The sequence below is a fragment of the Agelaius phoeniceus genome, chromosome 3 (genome assembly GCF_051311805.1).
Source record: "Agelaius phoeniceus isolate bAgePho1 chromosome 3, bAgePho1.hap1, whole genome shotgun sequence".
In the NCBI taxonomy this organism is placed as follows: Eukaryota; Metazoa; Chordata; class Aves; order Passeriformes; family Icteridae; genus Agelaius; species Agelaius phoeniceus.
This window is the reverse complement of record NC_135267.1, coordinates 108489945-108508732: the sequence shown is the minus strand read 5'-3', so window position 1 is coordinate 108508732 and position 18788 is coordinate 108489945. Positions and strand designations below refer to the sequence as shown.

The window sequence follows — 18788 nt, the reverse complement described above, 5'->3', positions numbered from 1 at the left end:
GACATGAGTATTTTTCAATTTTGTCAGACATTTTCATGGAGGGAGGAACAAGAAGGAACTGCTTCTGATTTCCCAGCAGGAAGCATTTAAGAATGTGTTTACTGGGCATTGATGACACAAGCACTTCTGGCAGAGGCAAGCAAGTTATTTTTTAAGCAGCAGAGCAGGAGGAAGCTGGTTGGTCACAGAGAATCCATGTATGAGACAGTGGTGCCACTGTGTTGGCAGTCCATGAAAGGGATGCCTCAATTAGGCTGATGAGCATACAGAATCATGGAATTTAGGCTGTGCATTCCTTGGATAAAGAAAACTGTGAAGGGCACTTTGCCATGGTATTTCCAGTTTAAGTTTAGAGACTGGACTATACAGCTGTAATCATTAATGATAGTAAAAGTCCTAATTAATACTAATAGTACTAATAGGTAAAAAGACCCTGCTTATCCTTCTGTATATTTCCTATCAGAAAAGAATTCACTTAAGTTTCATTTCCTTAACAGAGAGCAATTCATACTCTAAGCTACAACTTAACAGTGTAACCATTAACCTACAATAGAAAGTATAATGAAAATGAACCCAAATTTAAGTTCTCTAAATTCAGTTTATCTGCTCTTCATCTCATGGCATATTTACTATAGCAAGCCTAAAAGTTCAGACCCATTTATTTCTGCCTGTCCTCTGATTTACAAACCCTGAATTAATCCAGTCTTTTCACAGCCCACGTATGAAAGAAAGGTGCAAATGGCTGAAGGAAATGGTAAGAACTGGATCCCATGCCATGGATCACATTCTGTGCCCAGAATGGCTTCCCCAGAGTAAGCCTGTGTAGCAATGCTTTCTGACATTCATCATCACAGTCCACTCCTTGGATCACTGCTGTTGTGGCCATGTGAAAGCAGGTTTCCATTGAAAGAGCAAGGCTTGTAACAAAAGGCCATCCCTCCCAAGGGGAGCACAGCAGTGATTTGAATATCAGGCCTCAAAAAGGTGGATTTATTTCAAAAAATTTGCCAAAGGCTGCTAGCAGGCCAATCAGTTTCAGTGGGTGATGGTTTATAGCAGCAAAACTGAGAAGTCTCCAGAAACTAGAAATCTGTGAAATGTGGGGAAAAGAGCTGCCTTCTTGCCAGAACAAAAGTCCTGGTTATATAGAGCATTGGATCAAAGACAAAGTATTTTGCAGAAACACAGCATCATCACAAACCTCATCAGCAAGGCTTTGGGGATGCTGGGTGACATTCCCTCTGGTGTCCTCAGCTGCTGGACCAGCCCCCTGCCTCTTCCTCCAGCTTTCCTCTGGACACACCCTCCAAATTCTGATTTATTCATGTTGTCAGCAGCAGGGGAGCTGCTCAGTGAGCAGCTGGGGAGCCCCTCCTGCTCTGGGTGATGCCTCCTCAGCAACTCCCAGCAGAATGGCAGGAAGAGGAAAATCCAGATGTCAATTCCAAAGCCTGCCCAGAAATTTGCAGTACCTGCAGTAGCTGCTCTCAAAGGTTTAGAGCTCAGCTCTTCTTTCCAAAAGCCTGCAGCAGACCCAACCACTTGAAGCTCTTGGACAGCACAGGGATACAGAAAGCATGGAGCATCTTCAAGCTTTGTGCATATGTGTCCTTTGGGTCCTGGGCACACAGAATCATTGAATAGTTTGGGAAGGGATCTTAAAGATCATCTAGTTCCAACACCCTTGCCATAAGTTTTTGCCCAAAGATTTTTCCACCTCCCAGGCAATTAAGAGAAGGTGCAAAATACCAGAGAAATGGCATTTCCTAGTGATTCTGATAAACAGAGTATATAACCAGCTACTTTAAAGGCAGGCTTTGAAATGCCACTGGCTTGCTTTGTTCCAAGCCCAGTCCCAGGGAGAATGTCAGGTCACATAGCTCATTTGTTATTTTTGTACAGAGGAGCTCCACTAAACGCCTGCCATCATAAAAATACTAACATTCCTTTTAGTGGAAAACAAGTAGAAAAGAAAAATGCAACAACTGGCTTAAAAGGAAGCCAATTAGCACTTCAAAGATTGCCACGTGGTCTGCAAACAGGGATGTTAAAATACCCTGGGGAGCCGTGCTCCTCTTCAGCCCCAGCCTGAGTTATGGAAATGGGGGAGCACCATTACAGAGATAACACTCCCCCATGACACAAACCTACACCCTGCATTCATTCACACACACTCTTTGCATTTTATTTCCCTCAGTGGCTTAAAAAATGCCAAGAATCAGAAAGGCATGTGAAGAGCATTTTAATCTAGCCTTAGATAAGGCACTTTGCTCCTCTGGGCAGCGAGCACACAGCAGCAACAACTTCATGTACAACATGAAGGAAAGTGGCAGGGAGAAAACTGCAGTAATTGAGGTCACATCCTCTGTGACTGCAAGGAAACCACCTCACACATTTCCCCCCATCATCCATGGACATTTCCATGTCTATACAGCTAACCATTTTAATGATGTATAAATATTTATCTCCTGAGCAGATAAACTAGTAGGCATTTAATTCTAGTGATGCACACACCTGGTGGCTGGATGCTCTCATCTACCTGTAAATGCAAACTACCAGCTACTGAATTAAATTGTGTGGCAAAATTATGTGACAGTTATCTCTGAGGTGTTTGGAATCCCACAGAAAATCTGTGCTTCACGTGGTTAAGCAGCAAGCTCTCATGTTTTATAGGGAGGAGGGGAGAGAAGAAGGGAAAAAAGTTGTGCTTTGTGTGGTTTTTTTTTAAAATCTCATTTGCAGCTGTACATTACAGCTTACAGATTAATAATAAAAGAGTGTACGTGACAATGCAGAAACAAATGATGCTCAATGTCAACACAAAGCAAGATGCAAATAAATTTTTCTGTTAATTAACCAGGCTTTCATTTCATCTGCTCTGATCTCATAAATAAAGCTTACAAGCTAGTTTCAAGCAAGTGTGGGAATTATGCAGACAAAAAAAAATAATCCCAAACCATAAATCAAAACACCTTAACTCAATGGTTTCCTAGTACTGGTTAGCTAATTATATCTGCCATTTTTTATTCAGGAGATCTAAACAGATTAAAACAGGTTAAAAAATTGTATTAATTATTCAGCTAATTATACTTGCCATTTTTTATTCAGGAGATATAAGCAGATTAAAACAGGCTAAAAACAATTGTATTCAGGAACTGGCCCAAGGATAAGAGCTCTCTGGATAGTACCAGACATCAGCTGGTGTCAACCACTGCCAAAAAACAAGAGGCATCCCTGAATGTCTGAAAGACAAGAAGAGCTTGGGCAGAAGGATGTATGGATAAGAGGACAGACAGAAGGAAGAGAGAGAAGAAAGAGTAAACAACCAAATAACACTAAATAACATTCTCCTGCACCTATGACTTGCCTCTAAGGATTTGCTTTCCAAGCACTTTATTGAAAATGTTCAAGTCCTTAACTTATCTTCTGGGGGCAAATAAGGGGGCCTGAAAAGCCTTAGGTTAATTAAGCATTGCTGAGATGTGCTTGATGAGATGGGGAAATAAAAAGCTTTTGAAAGGGTGAAAAATCTCCAACCATCTGGTAGCAGCATTGAGAAGAAAGGGGACAGACAAAGGGCAGCCTGAAGCAGGGAGGTACAGGACTCCTTAATTATTGGGCTGCCAAGACCATACCACCCTAAATACCTGTGAAAGCTCACAAAATGAGCTCACAAGGCTCAGCAAAAACAACATCTCTTAATAAGAACAGCATCTTCAGGAAAGCAAATGAGTAGCTTTCCCCAAGGTACATCTGCTAATTAGAAATGATGGGTAATAGATGCAGGTGGCAAGGCCCCCAGATGAGAGCAAGACTATTCCTGGTGACCTCTCTGCCTGTTTCTTCTGACTGCTGCTCTCCAAGGCTTCACAGATGGTGTTCTCTTTAAATTAATACCGCCCTGCCAGCCAGAAGGAAGCTTCTGTTGTACTTGGCAATACAGGTGAACAGCCTGCATTTAGATTTCAAAGCAAATGCCACAGGTGTTCCAGCAATATGGCAAGCAGCTGATGTGCTCCAGCCTCTTCAGGCCTGGATAAGGCTCAGCTGTGTTTTCTTACCTCTAAGACTAGCTAGAGAAAAAATCACAACATTCAAAGGGCAAACTTCACACACTGGAGCAAAATCTGAACTATCTTTGCTCTAAATGACTCTGTCAAGTTGTGAGGTGACAAAGTGCCAATGCCATCCTGCCTTCTCCTCTTGGAGGAGATGGATATGTATCCAGCTGATTACAGGTGCAGGTTAGCAAGGAGCAAACTGGCTTCAGCACCCCAAGCTGTGACCAAAGCTTTGCCAGAAAGCATTGCTGTGCTCATTCTCACTTTTGGAATGTGAATGTGTGTAGCTGATTTCCTTCCCTCCTACGTGCAGATCCTTCTCCAGATTTTTTCAGCTGTGTGCTGGTGATCTAGCTGGATTCACAAGCTGGGCAAGAGCAACCTGCATCTGTCCTTGAATGGCAGACCTCATTACAAGAAGGAAATGGTTCTGGCAATCTCATACATTGCATGGCACTGCTGCTTCCAGGATCAGATATCAGCCTCGGGTCAGGGGGTATTTGACCACCTCTGGTGGTTAAATATCCCATGGCAACTGTGATAAGAACAAATGGCATTAACCATATTTTACAGCCAAATCTTGACATGAATATCTCTCCCCCAGGCTCCCCTTGAAAATACTTTTTTCACTTTGGAAAGATTTCCTGTGTCTTAAACATCACACTTTTGACTTAGTACTGTTAAACACTGGCTGTGTTTCATGCCAGAGGGAACAGTTTCATGAGCAGATTCTGTGATCTCTGTATGCATCCATTTCTAAGATAACTTGGGTTCCTTTAGATAGGTACAAGATATATTTCTTATGGTCTGCTTTTTCATGCTCACACACTTCAAGAGCCAGCTGGATCTGCAAGCAGAACTGCATCCAGGAAATCTATTTTATGCCATGATGGAAGCAGGCAGTACTGGGAATATTGTTTGAAGACTTTTTTCTTTAACTTTCTTTTCTTTTTAAAGCAAACTTGCCCATATTGCATTGCCAGAAGATTCAAATCCAAGCTACAAAAAGCATCCAAATGTTTGGACATTTACCTGAAAACCAGCTGTGTTCCAGCTGTGGGAGCCTGCAGTACCTGTAACTCAGTAACTGTGTGGTTTCTGAGACATGTCAGCAACCCCCCAGTAACCTCAGTCATCTGCAATTCAAGACTCAGGTTTCTATGTGCAAGCAGATTTATGATGATACAGGCATTAAAAACACTGACAACGGTTTTAAAAGACCACCACAGCTGTACCTACCACACACTGGACAGTCACTGCCTTGGAAGGCAGAGAGGTGAACAAAACCCACAGAGGATGCCAGCTTTACCAGACCAAGATGAGTGTGGAAGCTGTCAGCTATGCTCATGTGAGGGTAATTGTAAAATATCTGCTGTCCCAAGGAGGAAGTCCCAAAAAATGAGAGCACAGCTCTGGTCTCTTTTGGTGATCCAGCTGTTTAGATCAATCCAGGATCCACAGGAGCTCCTGATATCTAAAGGAAGAAATGGGTGTGTGGGAAAGGACCACAGCAAACCACCATGGATCTGTGAGGTGAGATCACAAGAAGAAGGACCAAGGGCTTAACTAAGGTTTGATGGCAGCAGCCATGCAAAACTTGGAGCAATGAGGATCTCAAGCCCAGTGAGGGAGAGGGACCATGCCAGTGCTTACTCTGGCCTCATACCCTCCTGATCAGAGCATGCTGGAAATAAATCTGAATTAATGCTGGAAGGGTTCCACCCCTGATCCTTGTGTCTTAGAGATTCCTGCAAGACAACCGTGTGGGAAGCCCCTCTCATTACTGGGACAGCACCAATGAGAATGTGTCACCTGTAGAGACCTTTCAATGCTCAGGAAAGAGCAAAACAAGAGGGAGTGGAGCTGCTGCACACTCATAACAGCAAGTCCTTCTCAGTTTTCTGACCTCTCCAGACCAGCTGGGTTGATGGAGGCACCATTCTAAGGTACCAGCACCCCAGAAAGGGGGAGATGCTCAGACCCAGCTGTGCTCCCTGCTCAGTCTGTCACTTTCCTGCTAATCTTCCTTCTAGCTAGGATAGCTGGAGGAATCAGGCAAGTTAATTTCCTTGACTTGAGTTCCTGGAGTTAGGCATTGATTTTTCAGCATATTGACATATTATTTTGAAGCACCTGAGGTATCCCCATTTGTTCTCATTTGACACCTTTGTGCTACATTTCAGGCTGTCAGACAGTGAAAACATGTCCAGCAGCTGTGCTCTACTTGATGAAACTCTGTGTAGCTCTAACTGTGTCACTGTCATAGCATTTGGCCACAAATTGGGAATCTCAATGTTTTCCAAGCCCTGATACAGTGAATTTGCCATCCTGACCCCCCTGACTCTCCACCATTGTTAGCTGTAACCAGGGGGCAATGAAGAGACTACTGACTTTTTCTGCTCAAAATCCAGAACAGAGTTTAACCAATTTTTCTGTCCAGGTAAGAATGGTATAGCCTGAAAGTGACTGCATATTTCCTCCACAGAGAGAAATGCTGAATGTGCAGACATGCTGTCCTTCAAGGGCTGTGAAGTAATGCAAGTATTGAGAGGTTTTAGGATGATGTAAATAGAATAAAAGAGGTTTTGACCTCTGATTACTGGCACAGTGACTGCAGAACAAACAAACTAACAGTAAAGGCACACCCACATAGGGGAATAATGAGTCAAAGGGCTCATATACCCCAAAATTTCGGTGTAAAGACCCTGCAACAGTGAAGCAGTAATGAAGGTCATCTTTTGGTTGAAATTTGCTGGCTATAGAAAGCAACAGAGTTTAGAGCTCAGGATAGAAGTCACAACTCTGAACATGGGAGGAAAATCACTGGCAACTGTTTCAGCAAGGTCCAGTGTTAATCAAGTAAGTACATTATAAGCATTGAAGCATGTGCACAAGTAAGAACCCCACCATTCCAATGCTCTTCATGTTTCTCTTGGATCTCTAAAAACAAAACTAAAGTGTTTTTGCAGTTGCCCACAGACTGTCTGCAGCTGCAACTCACAGTCCATAATTCAGAGCACTGGTTTAATTGCAGCTAGGAGCACACGCACAGCACACAGGAGAGCTCCAAGAAAGGCTCCTCAGAGATCATGCAAGACCCCAAAAAGGAGATGCTGAGCTTTCTGTGAAATAACAGAAGGTCCCAAAGAGCTGCACTTGTGCACCAACGTGTTGGGATGACCCTGCTGCCTGATTCAGATGCAGCCCCAGAGATTGGGAGGGAAGAGCTCTCTCCCTGGTAGATCTTTCAGAGTGGCTAAAGACAAGGTCAGTTTGGGCTCTTGGGTTGATACTATGGGCCAGGTATGCTGGTGATGCTGACCTTGCACGCTCATCTGGAGGCAAAATGTGATAAAAGCCAACCAAGCAGAGGAAAACTCCTTCCAGATGGCAAGACCTCAAAAGGATGCTCACTTGTCAACCACATTAGGAAAAGGCAAGGGGACAGAAAACCTGCTGCCAAAAAGTTATGAGTCAAGTGCAGAAAAAAGGAAGAGAAAATCCAGAGGAAAGCATTATGCTTCAAAGATCTGAGTGAGACTGAGTGGGATTTTTCCTGCACTGGGTCAGCTGCAGTGAGAAAGGTTTAATCTCAGTTCAAGTCATGCCCTAGCAAAGCAACCTCTACTTCACAAGGCTGCACACACATTTCCCCTCACTATGAGCATTCCTTTCTTGTACAGCTCTGGCCTCCCTCTCCGAGCACAGGAGGCAAGGACACCCATGAAGCCATGGTGTACCTCACTAGCAGAGCCAGAAGTGGGAATACATAACAGAAGAGAAAACAGAACAGAGCTGAATCAAAAAGTGTCTCTCTTGATCCACGTGACAGTATGGAGTGAGTAAATGCCACCCTTCTCATATGAGAACCAGATTTACTCCTCACCACAGCACTAGGCAAAACTACAGAAATAATCAGTGAAGTGAAAATGTTCTTCCACTCCTCAAAGAACAAGCCACAGAATCTTTCAATCCTAGGGCATATGGTGTTTTCTTTTAATTCTTTCCTGTTCTATACTTGAGAAAAAAAAAGTTCCCCAAATCATACCTTCTCCACTCCCACTGGTTGTGGTTTCCACACAGTTATGACTGGGCTCCACTCTGTTTTGTGAAAATCCTTGGTTAAATGCAGTTTGTCTCCCTGCTGCCCTAAGTGTGTGGCCATTTGAATTTTTGAAAGAGCTATAACAGTGCCACAACCTGGGCAAGGTGATACATCCATCCACAAGCTAAGCAAGTGGGAGCACAGAACTTCCAGTTCCAGAGCCAGCTCAGTTGGATGAGTGTATTCCATCATAAACAAACTTTATTGAAAGAGGTAAGAATCTAAAATTTATCAGTGCTTAACACAACAAAGAGTCCTTTTGTAGAAGATGGCACAAAGACACAACATTTCTCTGTGAGGGATCAAATTGTTTCCTGGTGAAACTGCCTGCACTCCTTTGGTCTGGTGGACTTATTCTAATTTAGGACTGAATTTCTTACTGTGGCACACAGGAGCTAAGCTCACTGCTCAGATACCTCTGAAGCTGTACATATATATTAAAGTGGTGCCCTATCTCTAAGCTTATTCCCAGAAATACTGATGGCTATGCTGCCATCTGTAACAGTGCAGTCCTTGGCCAGTGAGTCCTACTTTTTCAATATGTTACAGGAAACTGTTTCTGAGATGTCAGACACTCTCCCATATTCCTTTCCCTCATTCCTTAGGTGCTATTTGAGATGGTTTGAGAGAGTTTGAAAGAGATAAATGTTTTGTTTCCATAAGGCTCTGCTGTCTCTCTGGAGAGGGGAGCTAAAGCCAAAGCCTGGTAGACTTGGACCCCATCATTTGGAATACAGATTCTATTATCTCCCCAATTTTCATATGTGATAAGGGCCTTATCAGAATCTTAAAGCTCTTCAAGACTTGTAGGTCACAAGTAAAAAATATACAATATCATGTAATACTATTATAAACATATGAGGACTAAGAATGACATCATAGCATCTGCTTTTCACTGGGATTTGATGATTTCATATTTTTTAGCATTCCCAACATGGAAAATCAAAATGAAAATGGCACTTCAATATATTTCATTAAAAATATCCAGTTTCTCCTCCAGCATCTTCAAGGATTTAATTTCTTCTTTCTTTTTATTTTCTGTATATGGAAAAGAACTCTTAAGCTTCTTTTACTTATTTAATGCTGAGTGTGATTCAATTCAGTGCTGTAACATAAGTTAATTAAACTAAACAAAGGCTGCATTGTCAACACTTTCAGCAGGAACAAAGAGATGATATTTTTAAATGCAATAAAAAATGCTAATTCATAATACTATTTCTATTCTGCTTACTGTAAAATGAAATGAAGAAAACAATCAAATAGAGATAATAAACCTTAAACACTATCATTGTTACAGTATTCTGTCTTGTTGTTTTCCTGTTTTCTTTCCTTTTGGCTTTTTTGTTTTACCCTTACCATCATGTCTGGTAACACAAAGTGACTGTGACAGCAAGCAAAACATTTAAGCTGGAAAATTCCTTACATTTTCTACTTTCTTATTAGAAAAGCACACAGAAAAAATAAATTATGTTTCCTTGCAAGGGATGAAAAATAATTAAAACTTCAAATTAATCCTGCACCATCTATTTTTTTTATGTACATTCAGGTTAGAAACCGGTATATGGAGACTAATGAAAAGAAACAGATTCTTTCTGTGGCAGGAAAATAAATACAACTTTTTTCCCCCCTCAAGAGACTGAAATCAATATCTAGAGCAGACTACTGACAGTGTAATAACCACCCTGACTGCCAATGCACAGTGCTGCACAGCATCCTCAGGGAAGCTCCCTCAGGAAAGCCCTGCAGGGCTCTGCATCCCATTTGCTGCCCCATCCTGCACCATCAGTGAAGCCTCTGCTGATGTAAGAGCCTGGACAGCTCCCACTGCACAAAGCCCCCACACAAACAGTGGGGCCAAAGCCCCAGAGCTCCTCCTCTGCAGCCTGCAATGGGTAAGCAGAGCAAAGGGGATGCAGGGGGGAAGCCCAGGGCACTGGGAATATTCCTCTGTCTGCTCTGGGGTGCCCTGACCCCCAGGGCAGCACTGACTTTGACCCTCACTCATGGAGAAAGTTTCTCAGACTCCAGAATAGACCAGAATCCACAAAAGTGTGAAATAGATTATAGAGAGTAGTGTGGGTGTATCACTTGGTGAGAAATTCAGGTTTTGGGATTTTTAGTATGTTGTGGATGGAAGCAAGATGGAGGGCACAGGGTGCGATCCTGGGGTTCTTCTTCATGCTTCTTCTTCCTCCTCCTTCATGGGTTTGGGTGGCATTTTGTAATTGAGCAGGAAAGTTCCCATTGTGGGCTCTTTGGGATCAGTTATTGGGTTAAAAGGGAAAATAATCGAGGTGTCAGTTCTTAATTGGATAGTTCAGCTTTAAAAGACCTTGGAACAAGAGATTGTTGGTCATTTTGTGCCTTGCTAATGAACTCATGGTTGTGAGACTGTTTTACTGATAAGAAATAACAAACACCTGAGTCAGAACATGAAATACCATCTCAGGTGCCTTCAATCCAGACACAGAGAAACCCACAACTGGTACCCCCACACAGGTAAGCCTCACCTGGCATAGAAATGACTTGGATATCCTTTTCTGCCACAGCTATAATTCCTTCAGGAGGGCAGAGTGCTTGATACAGATCAAAAAGCCCTTGGACCACCACAAACTCAGCACAGTGGGCTGGCAAACACAATCTGGTCACAGAATCTCCTCAGCTGGCTGATACTACAGATGAAAAGTTCACAAAAGGAGTTTTGTGATGTTCTCAAGAAAATAAAGGCATGTAAAGAGAGGCTTCATAGGTGAGGTACCTTTTAGGCTTTCCATTGCTAATCTCTCTGCACACCTCCCAGCAGTCCCACCTACTGCTTCTCAACAGCCCACATCTCTGCATAGCCTAGAGCTTTAAATTCCCATTTGCAGCTTTCTGCTTCCACAGCCTTTCCAGCATTTCTGCAAAAAAGCCCAATGGTGTGCTTTTCTTTTGCTTTGCCAAACATCAGTATGTGTTAGAATAGGATTTTAAAGATATATTTCATATTTAGCATCTGAATATGCTGTAACAGCCCAAAAAATGGCATCTGATCTATTCAGTATGGGTTCTTATCAAACACCAAATGCACTGTATCTGGTTCAGGATATTTTTTCCTCTCCTCTTTGAGCAACTGAATAAAAGAAGTTGGAGCCTTTATACTAGAAGTAGTCTAGAAGCTACAGCAATCTAAAGTAATTTTTTCTTTCCAAACAAAGTGAAATTACCTATTTAAAGATTCTAGTGAAGGCTTTTTTTTTTTTTTTCCAAAAATGTCTCATCTTTCCCACTTGAAGAATTAAAGGAATTTGGTTAAGCAATAAAATTGCCATGAATCAGTAATAAAAATGTCAGATTTCTCCAAAAAAGATCTTAAGAATTCTTTCATTTCTCTATAGCCACAATGTCATTTTGAAATTTTTGACTGTTTGATAACAAAGTCATTATTCTGACATTATTTACGACTGTACCAATGCATATAAAAATCCTATAAATGCCTGAGACTGGAGCTGTAAAACATGAGAGCTCTTTTCCCCAGGCTTTGGAATATTTAGTTCTCTCCAAGATCACACCATAAAATTATCACTCCTGCTAAAGCAAAATGGACAAGAGAGGAATGGACAAAGTGTTGCCTACAGAGTTACAGGTTACAGCTATTCTTGTTACAAAGACTGCTGAGCAAAATTTGCCTTAGCTAGAACAGAACTTGGCAGACTTCAAACCTGAAATTTTAGGCAGACTTCAAATTCAGAGTGAACAAGCACTGATCAGAAGATTGACAAAGGAAATCACATGCACTGCAAAGGATGGAAACTGCCAGGCTGACCTCATGGTGAAGGTGAGGGTTCTACACAGCCACTCTAATGTTGCTCACATGGAGGAACATCACAGGTCAAGCTCAAACAATATTCCAAACTGGCACGAGACGACAAAATATTTCAGCCCAAATAGAGAAGAGAGAAAACCAGAGAAATAACAGCAATAGCTGTTCATTTTCCAGTGCTCTGACAGAAAACTACCCCTTCAAAGAGTTAAATGACTTCCAAGGATGATTAGTGAGGGAAATCATCATCTTGGATGTCTCAATGAAGGGAGACAGAAAGAGAGGGGAAATAAGATGACAGAGGTGAGAGTGGGCTCAGAGGAGAAACTGGCTGCATATCCACACAAATATGGGATTTACTTCCATGTGCTGCAAATTGTGTTGTGGAATAAATGTGCTGATTAAGCCTACAAATAAGTGCTGAGTGCATGGTCATTACAGCACAGCAGGACCACTTCCAAGTGTACATATAAAGGCACTGCCAAAAGGTCTGTTAAAACTGTGTACACTTACCTAGTCAGCAAATAGGTCAGTGATCACCACTTGCTCTGGTTTTTAATAAAGGGATTTGAGAATATTCCCCAATCTTATAAGAAACATAGATTTTCATTATTTTTTTGTGAACCAGAATGAGTGAATAATAGAAGCTGGAAAAAAAAAATGAAAAAGGCATCTTAGCTTGCCTTTTTTCTTCAGCTGCTCCCTCTTAATATATAACTTCAAGTTGCAGTAGGAAAAAGAGAATAAATTGGCACATGTGATATTTTATTACTGATTTTGGAAAAAGCAACAGCAGGTTTTTATGAAACACACAGTGCCTCACATTGTTATATTCTTCAGGGTAATCTGGCTGGGCTCTCACTGCTGGCAATGGGAGTTAGGAGTGTGACTGCCAAGATTTTGATTCTTCATTCCTCTGGGCTCCCAGCATCCCAGAACCTTGAAAGCACCAGGATCTGGGACTCCTTGGGAATTCACACTACAGCATGACCCTGGAGCTGTGAAGTGAAATGAGCTCCACAGAAAGGACCCTGCAAGCTTTAAAAAACCCCAAAACACAGAGATGAGCTGGCAGTAAAATTTGCACAATTAGATCAGAAGATAACCTGTGGTTTGTCAGAAGTTCATGTAAACTGAGACATCTCTAAACCATCAAGAAACAGACATTTTTCCACGGAATACCACACCATTGAAAAACTTCCTAGCACGCTTCAAAGCTGCAATCAGTAACTGAGCAGAAATCCAGCTTCAGGTTGGAAAAGGGACTTTGTTGGTACTTTAGTGGCTTACACAGCTCCAGTTCTGAGGACTGAAGGGACTGCAGATAACTCCCAAGAATCTAATGCTCCCAGTGAGACAGAGAGAAGAGAGAGGCAGCTGCATGCCACCCTTTGCTCTGGGATGAGTTTGAAAACGAGCACAAGAAAATCTCATGTAGAACAGAAAGACCAGGTAGTTTGGAATTTAGCAGTTGCTATATTTGGCTATGCATATAGATCCAGAATGGGTCAAACCAACTAGAGATCCATGAATTTCTGTTTAACAGGACTAGCAGTCCCACATTAGCCTTTTCCCCATGTTCTTACACAAAAATACAGTATTTCATCCTATATCAAATGTACTGTGTGTGCTGCTGGAAAACTTTCAGCTGAATTACTTTAGGAGGTAGCACTCAGGTTACATAAAATAATGTCACACATTAAATCTCTTTTTAATGCCAGGTAATCTCCTTCCATTAAGAGGAATCTCTCATTGGGAAATATATATTATTTTATCAGTCTTCAGCTGATTTTATTTTTCTTACCTCTTTTTGTCCAGACCCACTTCACTTTCTGGCAAATTTTCAAAACCTATGTGGTAGAATTTGTTCCCACCAGAACAAGAAGCAACCAGCAAGATGAGCTATGAGGGTGCTTGGACCCATGAGAATGAAAACAAGACAAGGGAAAGGCTTTCTTTCCTTCTCTGCTCTTGATCTGCAAGACCACCCATTTATTTTTCCTGTGCCAAAGTGCTTATTTTTCCTGTGCTTCTTCCTTTGGAAGAAGCTGGACAGAAAATTTATGCTGTTATCCTGCACACACACACTCAGCACACCTCCTCCTATCATGGAACTAACCAAAAGATCACTTAAATTGATGACACTAATTCTATGGACTTCAACAAGCTTTGGATCAGATGAATCCTGCACAGTATCAACACCTGAGACCCCAGGTAGGAACAAGTTCCAAAATATTTAGCAAGAACTTTTTTACTTACTTAGTATTTAAAACTTTTAAATCAAGGGCTGGAACAGAAAAGGTGCCAAGAACAGCCCTTGTCTGACATTACCTGCTTTTCCTCAACACTGCATATTTTAATAGTAAGTAGCACAGATGTTGAAATACAATCTCTCTTCTGAGAACTAAATGACAGTCCCTAGCTGTTGGGGACACTAAAGAAGTAAAGAGGAGAAAATATGCAAATAATGAAGGTACATTTTTTCCAATTTAGTTCTGATGATGCATAAAATACTATGTAAATAATTTCTATTTGGAGGAGATTAACATGACAGCATTGGTATTTGCAATCAGAGTGAGCCTGTATGTATAACCTGGGTTTGCAGCTGAGCTAGTGTGGTACCACTTACCCGAATTTGAACATAAGAATTCTATCAATTCTACCTTCACCATCATTAATACAGCACAAAACCAATACCATTAACACAAATGATAACGAGGAGATGTGATTAGTCTCAGCTTGGATAGGCAATTAAAATTTAAAAAAACAAAAAGGGAAATATTGTTTAGCTGTATATGAACAAAGAGGTTCTATTACCCTGGCTTTGCAGCGAAGAAAATTGTCAATATTGATAACACAGGTTTGCAATTAAGTTGGTGTCAATGTGGCTGAGAAAAGGACTTCATAATTAGGAAAACACAGTTAGTATTGACCTGAATTTTCAATAAAAATAATGTCTGCATTTTAATTTGGAACTGTAAAATTAATCCTTGGGCTCTACAAATGACCATATAATTAACTAGCAGTTACTTTAAAATTAGAGAATTATTTACATAATACATTATTTTTTATATAACCACATGCCCTTACAAATGGTGAGATGATTGCAGGGTTCCCAGGAGCATCCAACACTTACATTTGTACATTTCCTTGCAACAGCATTCCCAAGGTTTTAAATACTTTACCCCCATTAAAAAAATTACTGCTTCAGAAGACTCTGTATTCTCACCAAATATTGGTTTCTTCATTAGAATTACTAGTTTTAGTTACTCTTAATAGTTACTAGTTAAATTAATAGTTAAATTAATAGTTAAATCTCTATTAATGACCTCACAAATAACTATCATACCCATTTATTTAAATACTCAGAATGCTTCTAGCAAATGTGATCATAAGGATACTTACATGGACATAAATTGGTTGTTTAATCAGCATTATGGGCTTAAATGCAAAAAACCGAAAGCGAGGAGAGCATTTAAATGCCACTTTTGAACCCGAGTGTGCACTTTTTTGCACTTAGCTTCCTATTGAAATCCAAGTCCAATATATCAAAACTCCACTCAAAGATAAGACAAAAAAAAGATTTTTCCTTAGGGGGAAAAAGAGCTCTTTTCTGTGCCCTTTCCATGTTTCCTCACTATAGAAAAGCATAACATGAGTCCTGCAGCATTCTCTGTCTCCATCTGCTTTATAATAGGCTCACCTCCTTCTTCTTTTCCTTCTTCCTTTTCCTCTGCACCAAGTATCAAAGGAATCTCAGCTTCTGTTGTGCCTTCTTGGTTCAACAGAGGATCTGAATAAATTTGATAAAAAGATGAATAGTAAGCTTTTCAGAATGGACATGAAAGGACTGACACCCACTAGAGACCTTGCCATGAAAAACACTGGCAGAGGAAAAGGATCTTTTCCTCCACAAGTACAAATAAAAAAACTGTCCAAGGAAATCCAAGGGGCTCTAGTTCAGAGCAAAGCCTTAGAGATACTGAACTTTCTGGGATTTAGGCACAAAATCCCATGCGCTTACTCCAAACATGGATCTTCACTGAGACTCACTGCAATCCCAGAGTCCATGTCCCACCCCTTGATGTGCTGAAGGTCAGGCTGGATGCAGCTCTGAGCAACCTGGCTGAGTAGAAGGTGTACCTGCCCATAGCAGGGGGGTTGAAACTAGATGATCTTCAAGGTCCCTTCAATCCCAGACATTCTATGATTCCATGATTCTACCTCAGCGTTTTTGCTTGTTAATCTTGCTTTTTGATCTCAAGACACAAGGAGTACCTTCTATTTCCATGCAGGAATCTTGGGACTCTTCCCCAGTTTTTATCTCCTCATTTGCAGAAACATCCTGTTGTCCTGTTAACACAAGAAACAGAAAATGGTACCAGGATGGTTCTGCATGCAGGCAATGCTAAATTCATTAAAACAGAACGTGAAATTTAGACACAGCATGGTAGTTCTAAGCCAAGAACTGTTTTTTTTTTTCTAGTAAGTGAACCATGTTGGACACATTTTATATATGAAAATACCATTTAACAGTACTATGCATTAAGTTAGTTAGATAGCTGGTCAAAACTGTCCCTGCAGCACTTGGAGTTTTTCCTCTTTTGCAGCTCAACCTTGACACTGTTTCTCATAGGAGCTGTTGTAAAGTGCTTGCACTTGATGGTCAGCAGAAGGAACAGAAACACCCCACAGGCTTTCAGAACCACAATAACAACATGGTAACAGTGCTATGCACCCAGGATCACTATGGCTAAACCTATTTAGAGACGTGGCTTTCCCAGTAGCATCAGGGGTTACTGCCCCACAACTGGCTGACACACAACCTCCACTAGCCAACAGCATTTCCTTAAGGTGGCAGAGCCAGGCTGAAACCCACTGGGTGCTGACACTGGAAGAACTCAAGTTTCACACTGGTTCATCACGTCTGTCTTAAAAAACTTTGACAAAAATCTTTACCTTTGGCTTGATCTTGTTCACACATCACAGGATGCACTGAATCACCCTTCTGCATGCCTTTGGAGTCTTTTGGAGAATCTGAGGGAAAAATCAAACAAACAAATAAATCCTGAAGCAGTTTTCATGCTGGAAAAGTAAACTTGAGTTAGAGGAGCTCTTAGGTGCCAGCTTCATATTTGGCATTTTGATACACTGGCAATTTTCTATCTGTTTAACTACAGTCTTATAAACTACAGAAGTGTATTTGTGGGTTCCAATTATTCAAATTGATTTCAGAATCCCTACCCTTACTGAGCAGTTTTTTGCTGGCAGTACAAACCTTAAACCAGAAGCTGGCAAAGAAGGATGCATAAGAATAATCAGCAGCACTACCAAGAATTTTATTCCTAATGAGTGGAGCGGCACAAATCTATGAGAAATAGCACAAACCACCTACTTGATAAATAAAGTGGTTTATTATTTCTTTAGAATAACAGTTTTTCATGGTTGAATTTACAGAAACTTTAAATCTTTCCAAAAAACAATAAATCCCATAAATCCCTGTGCAAATCCTAGCCTCATGTCACTTGATGACAAAGCTCCCAAGGTCACTACAGCCAAGAGTGCTTTTCTTTTTTGGGGCAGACTGTCAAAATGAACTGCCCAAAACAATGTTTGGGCAGTGCCACAGTGAGACTTAAATTACATTTTGGCAGAAAGTCCAACTGCTGTGCTATCTGGGGTCTTCATAAACACAGGGCATTATTTTGTTGCATCGAACAGCATTTTCTGACAACAGCCAGTTTTTGCATGGGGATGGAGAAATACATAATGCATAATTCCACTGCATTCAGGTAATACAGCAACACAGACACTTGATTTAGTGTGATTTAGTGATTTTGCTCACCCTCTTCACAGATTTCACTGGATAAAGAGCTCTCTTTGAACCTCATTAAAAACCAGTGCTGATCTAACTGGACATTGCACAAACCACAGGGATAAGCCCACTCCAGGCTGTAACAACAGCAACAGATAATCAGTGTTTGTGTTCCCATGTGAGATGCTTTCTAAAGTCCTGCTCAATGGAAAAAGTAAGTAATGATGCCAAATGATCTACAGCACGTGATAATAAATTACATTTTGACAATGCTTTTACAGCTTAAATTCTGGAAGGTCCCTCTCAACAACATTACTGAGCAAATCTTACAATATACCCAAGGATGCCCCTGTAAAACTCTGTTCCTGAAAATGTCCAAAAGTAATCTCTGATGGATAAGTAGAAAGCTAGGTTGTTAATATCTGATCCAAATTTAATAATCTGTAGGAAAGGTATGTGCTGAAATCGTGTGGCTTTAATTAACTGCAAATAATCCCCCAAGGCAAACATTTAATTACCCACACAGTTTCTTACTTCTTTCATGGCATGACAATAAGTTTAAAAAACCAAAGTTTGAAAGTAGAATAACTCACTGATGTACAATTTGCTAAACTTTATACTTGCTGCACTCATTTTTTGCCCTACTGCACCAGTCTTCCATACTATATTGTACAATGAGGTTCAAAGGATTATCCTTATCAGCCTGAATTGGAGCATAACTAAATTAGAATTTTATCAAATTCCAAGTTTAATCAAAAATCCAGTTGAAGGTTCTCCTGGTACCAAAAATTTTTTGGTAGCAAAAAATTCTATAAGGAATTTTTCAAGCAAACTTGAAACACATTGAGGGAAATTCTGGCTTTGCTGAAGTTTTTGACAAAGCTCTCAGGATTTCAGACAAGCCAAGATCTGTACTACCTGTAACTCCATACCCTAAATTAATACATTTTTCTGTATGATATAGCTGCATGCTTGTAAAAGGAATTGTAAAGCTGGAATCAGAAG

General features: G+C 40.8%; 1 protein-coding gene across 4 annotated transcripts in view; it reads right to left on the bottom strand.

The window, feature by feature from the left end:
- The window catches only part of MACROD2 (mono-ADP ribosylhydrolase 2), an 851553-nt gene that overhangs the window by 20101 nt on the left and 812664 nt on the right, over nucleotides 1-18788 (bottom strand). For all 4 annotated transcript variants that reach the window (XM_077176111.1, XM_077176112.1, XM_054629913.2 and 1 more), the window contains 3 exons: nucleotides 16928-17005; nucleotides 16247-16321; nucleotides 15672-15761 (listed from right to left, as the gene is read on the bottom strand). In XM_077176111.1, the coding sequence (XP_077032226.1) occupies nucleotides 15672-15761; nucleotides 16247-16321; nucleotides 16928-17005 (243 nt within the window). The remainder of the gene's footprint in view (nucleotides 1-15671; nucleotides 15762-16246; nucleotides 16322-16927; nucleotides 17006-18788) is intronic.